This window comes from Aulostomus chinensis, chromosome 17 (genome assembly GCF_037954235.1).
Source record: "Aulostomus chinensis isolate RoL2024-O1b breed Wild chromosome 17, RoL_Achi_v1.0, whole genome shotgun sequence".
NCBI classification, from domain to species: domain Eukaryota; kingdom Metazoa; phylum Chordata; class Actinopteri; order Syngnathiformes; family Aulostomidae; genus Aulostomus; species Aulostomus chinensis.
This window is the reverse complement of record NC_141336.1, coordinates 17,737,972-17,752,821: the sequence shown is the minus strand read 5'-3', so window position 1 is coordinate 17,752,821 and position 14,850 is coordinate 17,737,972. Positions and strand designations below refer to the sequence as shown.

General features: G+C 40.4%; 1 protein-coding gene across 1 annotated transcript in view; it reads right to left on the bottom strand.

Moving 5' to 3' along the window:
• The window catches only part of ltk (leukocyte receptor tyrosine kinase), a 38,026-nt gene extending 23,403 nt beyond the window's left edge, over positions 1-14,623 (bottom strand). Inside the window, exons 1-16 of the mRNA XM_086183749.1 lie at positions 14,476-14,623; positions 14,345-14,367; positions 12,972-13,070; positions 11,599-11,748; positions 11,149-11,377; positions 9,398-9,537; positions 8,154-8,297; positions 5,652-5,801; positions 4,340-4,440; positions 4,037-4,197; positions 3,664-3,758; positions 2,106-2,177; positions 1,609-1,783; positions 963-1,113; positions 666-794; positions 320-476 (exon numbers count right to left, since the gene is read on the bottom strand). Coding sequence (XP_086039875.1) covers positions 320-476; positions 666-794; positions 963-1,113; positions 1,609-1,783; positions 2,106-2,177; positions 3,664-3,758; positions 4,037-4,197; positions 4,340-4,440; positions 5,652-5,801; positions 8,154-8,297; positions 9,398-9,537; positions 11,149-11,377; positions 11,599-11,748; positions 12,972-13,070; positions 14,345-14,367; positions 14,476-14,510 — 2,011 coding nt within the window. The 5' untranslated portion in view covers positions 14,511-14,623. The remainder of the gene's footprint in view (positions 1-319; positions 477-665; positions 795-962; positions 1,114-1,608; positions 1,784-2,105; positions 2,178-3,663; positions 3,759-4,036; positions 4,198-4,339; positions 4,441-5,651; positions 5,802-8,153; positions 8,298-9,397; positions 9,538-11,148; positions 11,378-11,598; positions 11,749-12,971; positions 13,071-14,344; positions 14,368-14,475) is intronic.
• Between the last annotated feature and the right edge of the window lie 227 nt (positions 14,624-14,850).

The following is a 14,850-nucleotide window of genomic DNA, read 5'->3' as shown; positions in this document are numbered from 1 at the left end:
AACAAACGACTTCAAAGGTTTTTAGAACGCAGACCTTTGCCATGCTGAACTCAGCTGAACCCAAGATTTTAAGAATGTTGAATGAACTTGCCCCCCCTAAAATATAATGGATTCTTCTTTGGCCCATACTACACTGCCTTGTGGTCTTACGCAACCCTGCTGACAGACAAAGTGGACAGATCACATAATCACTTTGGCGGCGGTAATAATCACGTAATAAACACATTCATTGAATTTTTCTGCATGTCTGTCAATATTTTTTTGCTTTTGTGCGACCACACCCCTTCAAACAAGTTCTGGTAGTTGTGAATTATTCTACCTGCGGTGCCAGTCTGACCGTTGCTACTGGAAGCTGTGGTGCTGTTTTCATACTGCTCCAATGGTATCTGGTCCAGACTGGACTCGGGATCTTCCATGTAGGAATTTCCTCCTCCACCAGCAGCAATCAGCAAAGGGACCAGCTCGTCACCCTCCATCTGGTGAGACAGAAACTTACATTTTTACGCCAATTTTTTACATTTTTGCTTGTTTAATATTTGCTTTATGACCTCTGATACATGTCAAATCTATATCTAAATCACTGCAGAATATATTTTCAAAGCTATTCTGCACACATACCCTTAACACACACAATACTGGAAAAGTGCAGAGGTCTTTGCCTTCACCTTAAAGATATAGGTAGCCCCCCCTCCTCCTCCTCCTCCTCCAGCCCACTCTGCACCAGTCTCGCCCCTGACGTCATCTTCAATCAAAGATGACTCCCCCAGGCATATCTTCTGGGTTTGGGGATTTCTCTAGAAGGAGAGTCAAGCTTCAGATTAAAAAAAAAAAAATCCATCTCCACAAAACATGAATCTAGTCGGCAAGAATTGTGTATCTAGGTCGTCCTCTAATCTCCCTGGCAAAAGATACCCTGCTGGGACATCACACACACTCATCCAGCCAGTGCTCACCCTACTCACCCCAGGGCACGCATCCTCTCCCTGGTGGCCCACCAAGATGTAAAGTATATCTCCTTTCTCCAGAGGAAAAACTGCAGATATGAAGATCCCATGGTTGCGTTTGTTGTGGTTTTTGGCTCCTTTCCCACCTGCAGCGCCGTAGGCCGAGATCCTGAGGGAGACCAGTGCACCACGGGGGGATTAAATGCTGTGACTGAGAGGAACTTCACTCTGGCTCAGGCAGGCTCCTCAGTATGAATCAAACAAGATAGAAAGCAGAGCAGTTGAACAAAGGGCATCTGTCTGATCTCACAGATGTGCGCTGATATTGGTAGAGACAGCAAACAGCTTTCTGTAATTGAACATCGTAGGATAGATCCTGACACTTTGCTGTTGCCCGATCGTGTGTCATGAAAGTGATAATGAGGTCCCATAATGGTCAGCTTTTAGCAGTCTTGATCTGGCAGGACAAGAATCAGGAACACTGAGGACCCAGAACAGCTCATTCCCTCATAATCCAGTCATGCCTCTGACTCGCCTCTTCCAAATCTGTGCAGCCTTTTATGTTGTGCATTTTTTCTTCTTTGCCATCTGTGAGAATCAGTTGTCGAGTTGTGTGTTGTTGTTTTTCTCATATGCAGATTTAACCTGAGAGATTGTCACTTACTGGTATCTATTCGTAGCAGGAACCCTCCACATTTGGACTCCTTTCAAGGGGCTGTCCCTCCCGACTGTAACGTTGACATTTTTGTTCCTGTAGGTGCTGTCACACTGGGCCTGGGTCGGCCCGTAGGGACCGCTGGCGCCACACGAGTTAAAAAACCATGTCATCAGAGAAACCTCTAGAAAAAAAAGGCAAAGAAAAAAACACTGTGGGAGAAAGTAAAGAAAAAACCCTGTTCACAAAGATTGACTCGAATAACAGACATACATAAGGATGGCATCTAGAGCCACTGGAAACTGCGTGAACCACCTGCCGACTGGATTAAAAGCTTCTAGTCGGTTCATTTGGCAGATTATGTTTCATGCACCAAGAGACATTGTGAGGGTACAATCGTATTAAAATTCTGCATACATAATGGATTAATGGATTAAAATGAGACAGTAGACAAGGGACGCTTTTGAAATTCACAAGGTATCCAAAGCGACAGCTGGGAATGTTACCTGAGGCCGAAGGCTCTGGAAGGGGGCTAAAGAAATCCTTCAAGTCTGCCATGGGCACCATAGAGTTGAGATCTGAGCAGAGGCAAAGGAAAAAAAAGGTTGAGAAAGGTGGGAGGAATGCGTGCCACATTCATTCATCCGCATTTCACGAGAGAAAATATCACATTTAGAAATAAGACAGAAGAAAGATATATTAACTTCTTACTGAAGTAAATTGCTTGAAAGAATCAATTTGAAATGAGAAAAATCTTAGTCTCACCCAACTGGAACTAAGCATCAACCACATATCAGTTTAATTACTGAGCTTCTCTAGTAAGATTGGAGACCAGCTGCCTTTAAATCACACAAAAAGGAACAGACGGGATGAATCATTTTTCTGTTTGTTTCTAATCTTAATAGTCAGATGTCTCCTCTGTGTATCAGCTGCAGGAAATACTACAATCTACCATGAGACTGTTTCAGAACAGCAGAAGAAGGTATTTACCAAAATACGATTTCACAGCAGTCACACTTACCATTGGTGTAACGAATACTATTAATTATGGCACTATACTACCTATTGTCAGCGCTATTAAAAGAGTCCTGCCAAGATAAATGGAAAATTAATTAACCCCATTTACCCGGCAACAGCCTGTGGAAAGGGACTTTTACTAGTCAGGCTGTAATTTACATCCATGTCTGTCAATAATGGCAAAAAGAGTGAACAATCAAGTTGACCTTTTGGATACAAATGCGTAACTTCCTCATTTAATTCTAGGCACCGGTGTGAAATTTCTCCTTAACCTGCATTCTTCCATTTTGGCCCCTAAAAAAACCCCTCTGGTTCTGGGTTGCTGCTTGTGCGGACAACCGGCCGGGGCTAACAGCGGTTTTATTTGTCTTTTTCTCTCTTTTTTCACCTTCGTGTGTTCTGGTAATTTTTCTTTAACCTTAATTGCACCCACTGACGTAACGTCTTCTGAGTCTGAATGGCTCTGAATCCAAAAACATGACATAGAACAGTGACCCTTACCTTTCACCTCTAATTTAAATAAATTCATTTTTGAGTCCACATTTGTACCAAATATCTAGAAATTCTCTCAGAGGAAAAGAAGGCATAGCAACAAAGTGAACTGACGCAAGAATGTTGGCGCATGTTTTTACTGCCTTGCAGTAAAACATTTAATTAGTTAGCCTTATGTCACAACCAATTGAAATTGGGACTAAAACAAAGACAGCAGTCATCAGTTAGTCATTTGCAAGTTTTAATATTTAAGAGAACCTCATGTCGTCGTCTGCTTTCTATTTACTTCAGCGAAAATTTGGTTCCATCAAAATTATGAGTGATGGTAATATTTTACAAGTGGAGGCATCACAGCTGTAATTACTTTACCAAAAATAAAATAACTTTACCAAAAAAAAAAATTTAATGAATAAAAACACGCTCATTTACACATCTGTTGCAGGTGCATTTCACTGAGGCAGCGAACATTATCTTAGAAGATATCTGACATGGAGCAGCTGGAAACATTTTGATGATCTGGACACAAGTGTCTCTGCCTGAACAGTGATAGTTTACCCATGTTGAAGCAGGCTGCTCCAACTGCAATGTCATCAAGCGCAATGTCAGCATTGGAGCCTTGTACCCACACAGCTGTCACCCTGACATGGAACCTTGAGCAAAGCACAAGCCATCAGTGTTTTCATGGAACTCCTCCTGCATTCACGTGAAAGGCAGCATGAATATATGTAAATTACAAGCAGGGCATACAGAAAAGGACAAATCTTCAAAATGATTGCTACGTCTTTAGCTTTGTAACCGAAGTGAGACCTTTAGTGTGTGAGGGAGAGAGAGGGGAAGGAAAGTACTGTAAGTAAAGCTGAAAACCATAAGGGGAATTTTTTAAAATAGCATTTACAGAACATTGTTAGATAATCGTCTGCTCAAGTACCCATGATGAAGGCCGGTCAGCTGCAAGACAACATCTTCCCAGTCATCTCTTGACTGATGGTTTCTCTCCCAGACGAGCGGTGCAGTGGCGGTCCCGTTCTCTTCTATAGCCACCAACAATGAGCCATTGAAGTTGCCAAACAGGTACAAAGAAAAACGCATCTGCACAGACAGAAAAAAGAAAAGAAAATTGACAGCTTAGCAAAACATGATGACACGACCTTTGTTCAGTCTTACTTAAACCAAAGAACATCCTCAAAAGGGAGCAAACACAGATTTAATCAGCATAAATAAACAAACTGACCTGGCAGGCATTGGTGGAGATGGGAGGAGGGAAGAAGAAGCTGTGAATGGAAGCTTCTTGCAGGGAATTACTCTCTCGAACCTGAAGAAACAAGAAATGGCCTGGGGAGGGGTGGACAACACAACGAAGCTTGAGTGGTCATATAAAAAAAACGCCAAGAAAACCGCATACAGCCGCAAATGACAGTTTCTGAAGAACTTGGTTAATCACTCAAGCAGTATTCAAAAGAAAAATACCCCAAGGATTGAAGGAAGTAAAAACAGGAGGTTAATATGAAGCGAACAGATAAAGTTGAGCACAAATATATGCAGCTTCATTAAAATAATCTTTATGAACTCCCAAAGGTCAAGCAGTGCAGTCGTTACGTGGGATCAGTGGGTGCACCTATGAAAGCAGTAAATTCATACGGGGTCACTAAAACTTTGCCAAAAAACATTATTTTAATAAAATAATTACATTTTTTTCAATCTTAATGATCATTAATGATATTAAATGGAAAACACTAATTTGAAAATGGGTTCCATGGTTGCTTAAAACATGTGTCACAGCAGGGGATGGCTTTGACTTTGACTTGAATTTTGAATAGCAACAAGTAAATGGTTTTTGCTCCTGCTGTTTAAAGAGATAATGTGCAACAGGGGCCAGCAGGTACAGAGCTGCGCAGAGTATACCTCACTGTTTGATACAATAGGAGAATTGTATTGAGACAGACGCATGGGTTTTACCCTTTTTCTCATGGGTGGTTGTGACTTCAGACTGGCAGAATAGGCTACCACCCATCTGTCATTTTAATCCAGGTAATTGTTGACTGCTTTGTGGGGTCTGAAAACCAGAGGCACGCTTCACGTCTGTGGTCCAGCGTTTTGGTCCACACAAAGCTCATGGAGTCCACAAGGATTGTTTTAATTGCTGTTGAGGATTAATACTAGACTTTAGGGGTTGGGGTTTAACTGGGTTTGGCATTCAATTGGTTAGAGTAATGGAGCTGCACCATGTCAGTGGTCGGTCTCCATGAAGTCAGTATAATAAAGTTGTGTACATGTGAAATTGATGGATCGTGTAATTAGCAATGTTTTATCTTTTTCTTTATCTCTGTCTTTAACTTTGCTTACACTAAAGTAGAAATCCATGCGGTAATAACCTCACAAGGCATGCGTATATCGTTAGCTTGGGGTAGAAAGAGCTACAAACCAGGAGACGAAAGAAAATTGAGGTTTGACATGAAGTAGAGACATGTGGACATGAACCTTCATGTCTCACTACAGGAAAACTTTGAAAGGGAGGGAAGGGAAAGGGAAGAACAGCTGCTAACCTGGTGTGCTCTGTAGAGTGACACCCTGCATATCCTCTCTCTCTAGGAGCTCCTCCCCAGCCACCCTCCTCCAGGCCATGTGCTGGTTGGATACAGACCAACCACAAGCATCCTGGTCAAATGAACAGTGGGAGCCAAACGGAAGAGCACCTGAGGCATCGCAGACGACAAAGATAACAGCTGTTAAGAACATCTCCTCTGCTTGAATAATAATTTCCTGATGTAAGAGGAGGCAACGGACTCCAGAATGAACTTAATACATGTGTTATGCTTTAGGGGGACTGTATTATTGATGTGTAAAATGTGAGCTAATCTGTTTGCGTCTTCCCTTCCGCTCTCATTTTCAAACTCGTACTCGACTCTAAAATTTCAGGTGAAGGTGCTGACCTTTAGCAGATTGAAATGGGCTTGTTTGCAATTCTATAGCCACCTGGGATTTTTAATTCATGCTTTTACAGATGCAAGATTCATGAATAACACTTAAGAGTGCCTACCACTGCTGGGAAAATGCAGAATGAGAAAAAAAAAACATGCTCTTCTCACAATTCCAAAGCTGTCATTTACATGTTTTTTCATATTAGTTATAATTCCAGCCATGGTTTAGTTATAACATCACTATGAAGGCAGGACTTTTCAGCCACTGCATCTCAGCTGCTGCAAGAAATACATGTGCAAAACCTTTATTTTCTACACAGGATGGATGTATATGGGGCTGGGAGGTGATTAGCCTTGATTAGCATAACCTCTAGCCTATCTTTCAAAAAGACATGCCAGCCAGTAATGCTAAGATACAGTGTATCTGATTTGTCCAACACATTTTACATTTACAAATTCAAGAGCAAATAAAGCAATAAAGATAATAACTGCATTCCACTGATATTATTTCATTTGATCTTGCGTTAGATTACATAGCCATTTATAAAATGTGTCTTTGAAATCACAGAGAATTTTATGAGCATTCATGATGAAGTGCGATAGGAAACAGATTTTACTGGTGGAGATGGAGAAAATTATTCTGTAACCCAGCTCTTCTCTCTGAAAGTCCTCAACTAACAACTCCAAATATCCCAGACCCCATTGATTTCATTTCTTTCCTTCCTTTCAGGCCTTTTAGGTTTTTCTCCTCTCTTTGAATTATAGAAGTCTGCAAAATAACATGGAGATGTGAAGTGGAAACACCTCTTCTGCATGAGTTTAGGAGAAGTCCTTGGAGAGCTGTAAAGGCTCATGCATTGTCTTGAAGATTTTGGTTCGCACCCTTGTGCTCTGCACAGGCTCCTCCTGCAAGAACCAGTTACAGCTTGTGTGCAACTGCGTGGGAGGAAAATATGTTTGTCTGCGTCAAGGTGAGGATTCATAACACGCCGAAGCACGACACTGTGACTGAATTACACCAGCGCTGTGATGCATTCGATTGATGTGTCTGACTGTACGGAAACAGCTCCAAAGTGCTCGGTGCAACAACAAAAACAACAATTGGCTGAAATGGAGCAGCTCTTTGGAGGAAATCTGTTGGCTAGGAAAGGGATCGCTGTGTTCTTTTCTGCTCAGCTGAGATGAGAAATTGATTCACTGACCCATGATTGTCAGTGGTGACTGTCAGGGAGTTACCACCAGATCAATTTAATGATGGTGTGGTTGTGGAGGTAGCACTCGGATGCTGCATAGGCACTGGTTAGGCACCTTGTTTTTTTTCCCTCTGCTGAAAATGAAGCTGCATCGTGTGTCTCCTTTCATCTGCTTCTCACATCTAATGCATACATGTCAGAAGGTTCTCAAGAACTGCTAGTGGTGGATTTTCACAAGCAAGAAGAGAAGCCAGGGAGCCTGTGCAGAGTACAAGGGTGAAAAATAAAATGTTCACGACTGTGGTTTCATGTGAAATCTTATAACGAGAGCAATCGGAGGCTGAAGAGATAGAATAGAGAATTCCAAACAGTCATAAATCCATCTTGATGGCACATCATCGAACACCTGCTATTTCACCATTTTAAAGACACTATTTCATGATATATTGTTAAAAACATGGCATGACAATATAATAAAAGAATTCCCAGGAAATGCAATGTAAATGATGCAAGGACGGGTGTGTTCATTTAATAGTCACTCCCTGTACTTCACATTTATTGTGTAGGCAATGGAGTCCCTTGATGGTTGAATAATTTTGTAACTCCAGTTAAGGGATTAGCAATTTATCATGGATTTAAAAATGAACCGCTAATGCAAATGGATTACGGCCTGCCAGTAGCCCAAAATTTAGCTTGAGGACTGCTATGTCAGTCTCACTTAACTGTCCACCCACAAACAAACAATCTAACATATCCAGATAATCTGAATCAGCTTAATATTTTCATATTAAAGTCAAACCTATTCATTGTTACAGAGAAGCCTTGTAAAACTGCAAACATTTGTTTAAGTATTACAGAAATTCAAACCCCTGATCTCTCAAAGCAGCATTATTTATTATAACTTGAATTTTTTTAAAGAAAGAAAATGATTCACCACAGATGAGGCCCTCGTCTTCTCCTAAAGGACAGTCAGTGTGGAAATTGCACACTTGGCTCTGGTCGATGCAATATTCAGAGTTTTCACAGTAGAAAAAATCCCCACAGTCCACATCAGGTTTGATAACCTGGTGTTCTGCATCTGTGCAACCACAAATCAAATATTCTTTAATTAATAGAGAGTAAAAGCTGTACAGGTTCTGACTCATGCAGAAAAGCACTATTGTATTGCTGTTTTATCCATAGAAAATTGATGTGAACTAAAACTACAAAAAACATTCAAATGACCAAGTCACACTGGTAAGTCTCCAAGAAGGAACAATTGCATTTATTCTGGTTACCGGTATTTCGATTCAAAGCATGTATTGTTTCCTAAAATGAATGAAAGCACAAGTTAAAATAGTAATTCATTTAAACTGATAGCATAGACTGTGGTATCTAGATATATTAAACATGCGTATAATTACATTAAAATAAATATTAAATTGCTGTAAATCTGATTTGAGTCCATTATTTGGTGTTCTTTGAAAAATCCACGTCCCTTGTAAAAACAAACTGACAAGGTTATTCTTCAACAATAGCAAACACCGAAAGCTAAAATGTCAAAAAAGTTAGGACGTCCATTATCAATACAGTGAGCGACATTTTCCTAACCGGGATTAAGGAACTTGGTACTGGAGGCATGGCACTCAGCTTGATCTGGTTCTACCTCCCCCACAGATCACATTCAATTTCCATTTCCAAACACTCTTCTGTCACATCCACCCTCAGACATGGTGTTCCTCAAGGTCCTGTATTTGGCCCACACCCTTGTGATTATCTACATCCACCCCCTTGGTTAGATTCTCATCCTTCTCATTTTATTTCAATTTTCATTGCTATGGATGAGATAAAACTGGAAGCACCAAATCCTTTCCCTGAAACGCAACAAAAAACAAAACTCCTCTTTCATCGGCTCTAAGTCCTCCCTAATATGTAACTCTCATCCTTGATCACACCCTCTCTTTTTAGCCTCCGAAGCACTTGGTATTCAAATCTTTTTTCACAAATTTTCACAATGTTGTTAAGGATCCTTTCCCATGTCCTGTTGTAAAAAATACTCATCCATGCCTTCATTTCCTCCTGTCTATTCCAATTCATTTTCTCTGGAAACTTTAAACCAGATGTGCCCTACCTTGGGCTTCAGAGTGGGGACTACATTTTTTAGTTGGATCATAAATATGTCAATCTCTATGAACTCACCTGATTCACAGTCCACAAGCTTTAGAGAGTCGAGGGCCAGAGTGGATCCACCTTCACTCACACAGGAAGTGTAAAGCAGAGTCACCTGAAAGGGCTCGTCCACCGGTCCAATAACAGTCTCCAGAACTTCCCACTCAGACCTACATGAACCGGAATGGAAAGAACTTCAGGAATTCATCCACTCCTCAGTCTGTGTGTGGTGTTTTTGGCTGGACTTGGTGACATTTTGCCTCTGTCATACACAGCTCCAACCATCTGTGAAGCAGCATTTAGAAATACTTAAAGGGAAGGCTCATAGTTGCTGCCACTGCTATTTTTAACAAAGTTTGCCAATATGATATTTAAAGTCTTATTTTTATGTAATTGACATGATTATGTTATTTAATGTATTCTAAACCTTTTACAATGGCAAACGATTTTGGCTTTTTGAGAATTTGAAACAGCACACCACTTCATATGGAGGAAATGTGTATCACTCCCATATGATACATGAATGTATGAATCCATGGGGTTTTTTTGGTTGTGTGTGTGTGTGTGTGGGGGGGGGGGGGTGTTGCATTGGATTTTGGACAGCACATAATAAACTCTGTGGCGCACAAACAGTGATGAGACATCCAGATTTTGTATCCCAAGATGATCTTCACAAGTGAATAACACTTTTATTCTTTTTGAGGCATGACTGCCATGGCTTGAAGTAGAAAGGCTACAAATGAACAACACAACAGATGCACCAAAAATAAGCCTCATGCATCCTCTGTATTCAGCACAAAGACTTCTAATGTTTGTGAAAACTATGTGGTCTTTTTTTTGCCCCTGTTAGCGAACACTATTTTCAGGAGAGAGAAAAACCCTGTCCATTCAATATGGTATTTACTGACATAGAACGAATTGTTAAAATACCATTAGCTTCTGTTTACCACAGACCCTATTTCAGGCTTTTAAGCAAAAACCCATTAAATTAGAGATCAGGGAAACAGATGCCAATCGGTGTTTGTCAAGAAAAAATGGTTTGTCTTTGATTAGTATGGCTGTTGGCTTCCAAGAAAAGTCAGAGCAGGGGAAACACGCACCGGCACTCCAGTAAAATCTGTGGGACGAGAAGTGTGCTTTAAATGGATAGCGCATCCAGATATTATTGCTACAGGTTAGCATGGGGCGAATAGTGGTTTGAACAAATGAAACCACTGTCTGTCTGTGGTGTATAATGGAATTGCTCAGTCCATTACTGCACGGACACTCACAAAGCCATTGTACAAACTTATTGCATATGCCCATCCATCCTTCTTCTGTCCTCAGTAATTATATTTAATTCATTTCCAGAGTCTGCATCTAGAGATATAAATGCTTTTAGCTGCTCTAAATCAGCATTAGATCAATAGGAAATACCTGTCCCAATTTCCCAAACAATTCTCGGGGGACAGGTATTCCCACGTGATTCCAGTTCTTTCATTCTGTCCAACATAGCAGCAAAGAACCTTTTTTTAAAAAAAAATATAACTTTAAGGTCACAGAAGTAAGACGTATTAGTCTCTATGCCCTTGTTCTGCCTGAAAGCCCCTGTCACCTTTCATTGCATCTGCACTTCATTCTTTTTTTTTTTTCAGCATGGACCTCAAATTGACAAGCGCTTCAGTCAGTAAAGATACAGGTCTTTGCTTTTTGACATGAATCGAATGGATGTGTTGCACTACACGAAATAAGGTAAACCATTAAATGCACAACTGTTCTGAAGCCACGGCCTCTTTGCTGACCTGAGCTCATCTCGTCTCCTGTGGTTGATGGCCGCAGAGTTAACAGATGAACTCGAGGAAACTGGCGTGATCAAGAAAGTGAGGTTGCCCACAGCTGGACCAGTCTCATACAGAGCCACATGCAAAACACAATGCCGCTCACTCCTTAGCAAAACCGGACTGGTTATGTGGTACTTGCATTTCCCAGAGGCCTCAGCGACAGGGGAGGAGGTAAGGAGAAGGAAGTGTCCTATGATAAACAGTGGAGATGTCAAGTTTGACAGTTTTATAGCACAATATTGTCTGCACCATGAATCATTCAGACAAATCTTAGCTTTGACATTGGTAGAAATCCAAAATAAACACTAATAAACAAGCACTATCTGTAAATAAGTCCCTTAAAAACTGATGTACGAGCAGAATCTTGAAGCACTGATTTATTTGATCTTCAGTGACAGTCTGGACTCTCACCATCAGAGCTTCCGACTGAGTGGTCAGTCCCAGGAATCATCCCACCCTGGGCCTTTTCTGGTTGCTGTGGAGACGCTACCGTCCAGTCATTTTGATGACTGTGATTTGATAAAGTCCAGAGGCAGAGAGACTCAAAATCACAAGCGGTTACTGCGGAAAATAAAGGGAAAAAGAAAAGAGAGAAGAGTATTTCAATTATCACAACCTAGAATAAAACACACGCAATAATCATTATGATAAATGAGTGTTTGTAGAAAGAAATTTCATATGACATACTTTCACATTTTGTCATCTGTTTAATTAAAAGAATAAATCTTAAATTTCCAAACACAATGTGGTTAAAGAAATTCTAGAGGGGGAAACAAAAAAAATCTACAGCTGGGATTCCTTACAAATGAACGCTAATGACTTGTGTTTTTTTGCTAAATGCATGATGTCATCCGCCAAGACTGCACAACCCTCAAACTATGTAGTTTATACAGACATCAATTTCCAGTCATGATAGATTTCTTATAGTTTACAACGTAAATGCTTAGACAGTCTTTCTGATCCTGCAAATTACTAAGACTAACTACCCGAACCCACCCCCCAGGCTTACTGCCTAAATTTCGTCCCAATATTATTGAAATGTAAAGCCGAACAGGCGGAGTCATTGTTAAGTCTGAGTGATTGTGTGTCTGTCACTGTCGGAAGGGATGGTGAGAAAAGGATGAGGCCTGCAAACCATCATGTGATGGTTGGACAGGAAACCACCACTAGTGCTAATATGGCAAACAGCCACAGGAATCCCTCTGGGGGATAAACGTCAGATATATGAGACATATCATTCAATTGTTATATCTTTGAATCCCCCTCTCATTTCCTTTGGTTATAAATCAACTAAAAATAGTTTCTTTTGATCACAAAAAAAAAAAGAAAGAAGTTGGGGTTTCTTATTCCACTGGGGCTGGAACTCTGCTGCTTGTGTTGTTACAACCAAAATTAATTTTGTGCAATTTTCCATTTTTGAAGGTCTAAATTGTCATGCATAATTAGCAACTTAGTCATTCTTAACCATGAGCCACGCTTAAAAACTTATTCTGTTCACTGCTCTCTTCAACCAGTGACATCAGAATGTATATGAAGACTACATTTGCACAACCAGAGGAAAAAGCTATTCTAATAAATCTACGCAAATTAAATAATTAGATTACTTTTTAATTTTGTGTCGACAAATGTTATTTATCCGTCTATTTTAATTGTGTCTTATATCTGACTCATGATCATTATAGCTCAAGATGATAATAATAATAACAATAACAATGATGCTAATTACATTATGATAATTTATGTTTGTGTGTAGTGCACAGCAGTGAAACCCTGATAACTCTTACTTGGGCTGTCATCGCCTACATCCGGGTGATGAGGAAACAGCTGATCTGAGATGGTCTCCTCCAGAAGTCTGTCCAACAGCGCGTGGCAAGTACTGCTAACTGAGAAGAGAGAGAGAAATAAAGAGAGAGTGGTTTCTCCTTTTTACTGAACACTGTATCTCACTTTCTTTGAGCAGCAGTTCTCAGAGCGCAAAAGCAACAGGGGGAGGTAGACATAACGCGATTGAAAATCACTTTGGCGTGGCAGAATCACACAGATTTTTTTTTTTTTAAGAGCAAATTGCTCACGTTACTGTTTAAATGTGCAGCAGATCTGAAAGCGAGTGAATGAATCATCGTTCACATGGTCCAAAAACCAGCACTGATTCTGATGTGATCGGTCAAGTAATGTAACACCAGTCTGATCCAAGCTGAGACCATCAGTTTAACACCGAGTTACCACTCACAAGCACATGAGGGCACGAGTTTGATTATCTGATAGACTACAGTCTACTAAACGTAAACTACATTACTATTTGTGGCAGCATTGTCAGATTAAGCTTTTCATTGCAAATTCTACAATCTTTGAAGCTATGTTCAAGAGAAAAAATGATCGTAAATGTTCTATGATATAATTATTCTAACACAATTTTCTTTCTTTTCTTTATACTGTCGGGCACAAGCGTTTTATTGTATTTACATACACATGACAATGATACCGACTTTGATAAATGTCTCTGTCTATCTAATTCAGCCTCTTTGGAATGTATCGCAAATGTAATTCTATCTGATTGTTAAACAGTTTATACGGACTTAATATGAAATGAATGAGAGAGTAACGGTGTTATGATTTGAACATGTGTAAATTGAGTTCTGACAGGCTCAGCCGAGATTTCAGGAACCACTGCCTCGGAGAGATCTTTGATGCAAGTACGTCTCGTGTCAAAATGCCACGATAGTGAGTTACTTGCACTTACAAGATACGGATACGTGACTTTATCAATTTTATTACTTTTTATAGAATCCCTTCTTGCATCAAACATGTACTGAATACATGAAACCTGATTTCAGAATCCCTCACAAGAAGAGAGACAAAAACACCAAATACTGGTTGTTACGCAAGATACTCAACTGAAAGTCTTTCAATGTGTTTTTCCTGATGGCACTTGGGGATCTGTGTCAACCAAACTATCAGTGCATTAGCGCTGCATGAAACAACATGGAGGCAATTTACAAGTTGTGAGCAGTGAGAACCTTTACTTGACCTTACTGCTGTCATCGTTATATATTTGGAAGAGTTTCATTTTTTGAGATCTCAACATCGTTTTGTTTTGGCCGTGATACACCTTCAGAAATGATCAACAACAGCAGATGGGTTGAAGGAAGTGTCATACAGTCGCCTGATGTGGTGATGGTGCTATAGGGGAACAGTAAGGCAAAAAAGTTCACACTGGGCAGGGTATGAATGTATGAATCTCATTTCATGGAACTTATTTTAAATTAAAGCGGTTGTAATCAATACTACCTCTCGTGTGCGTGCGCCGCAGGCAGGAAAGACATGAAGGACTTGAAGATTTATGAATAAAACGTAACCAAAACCTGCAAAGTCAATAGGCCAAACGCAAAGGCAGAGGCAGAGGCAGAGGCAGAGGCAGAGGCGGTCAAAATAAACAAAGAACAGCAGCAGCGACGACAAAACTGAACTGATGAAAATCGAGGAACTGAACTTAAATAGACCAGGAAGAGGTGAGCCAGCACGAAGCTGATTGGATGAGAAACACTGGGAACAGAGCTGTGGCTGATGAGGACTGATTAACTAACGAGACACAGGTGATCGGTCCAAAAAGGTGGGAGACAGACAGAGGCAGGAAGTAACGCAGTAAAAACACATGACGGAAGT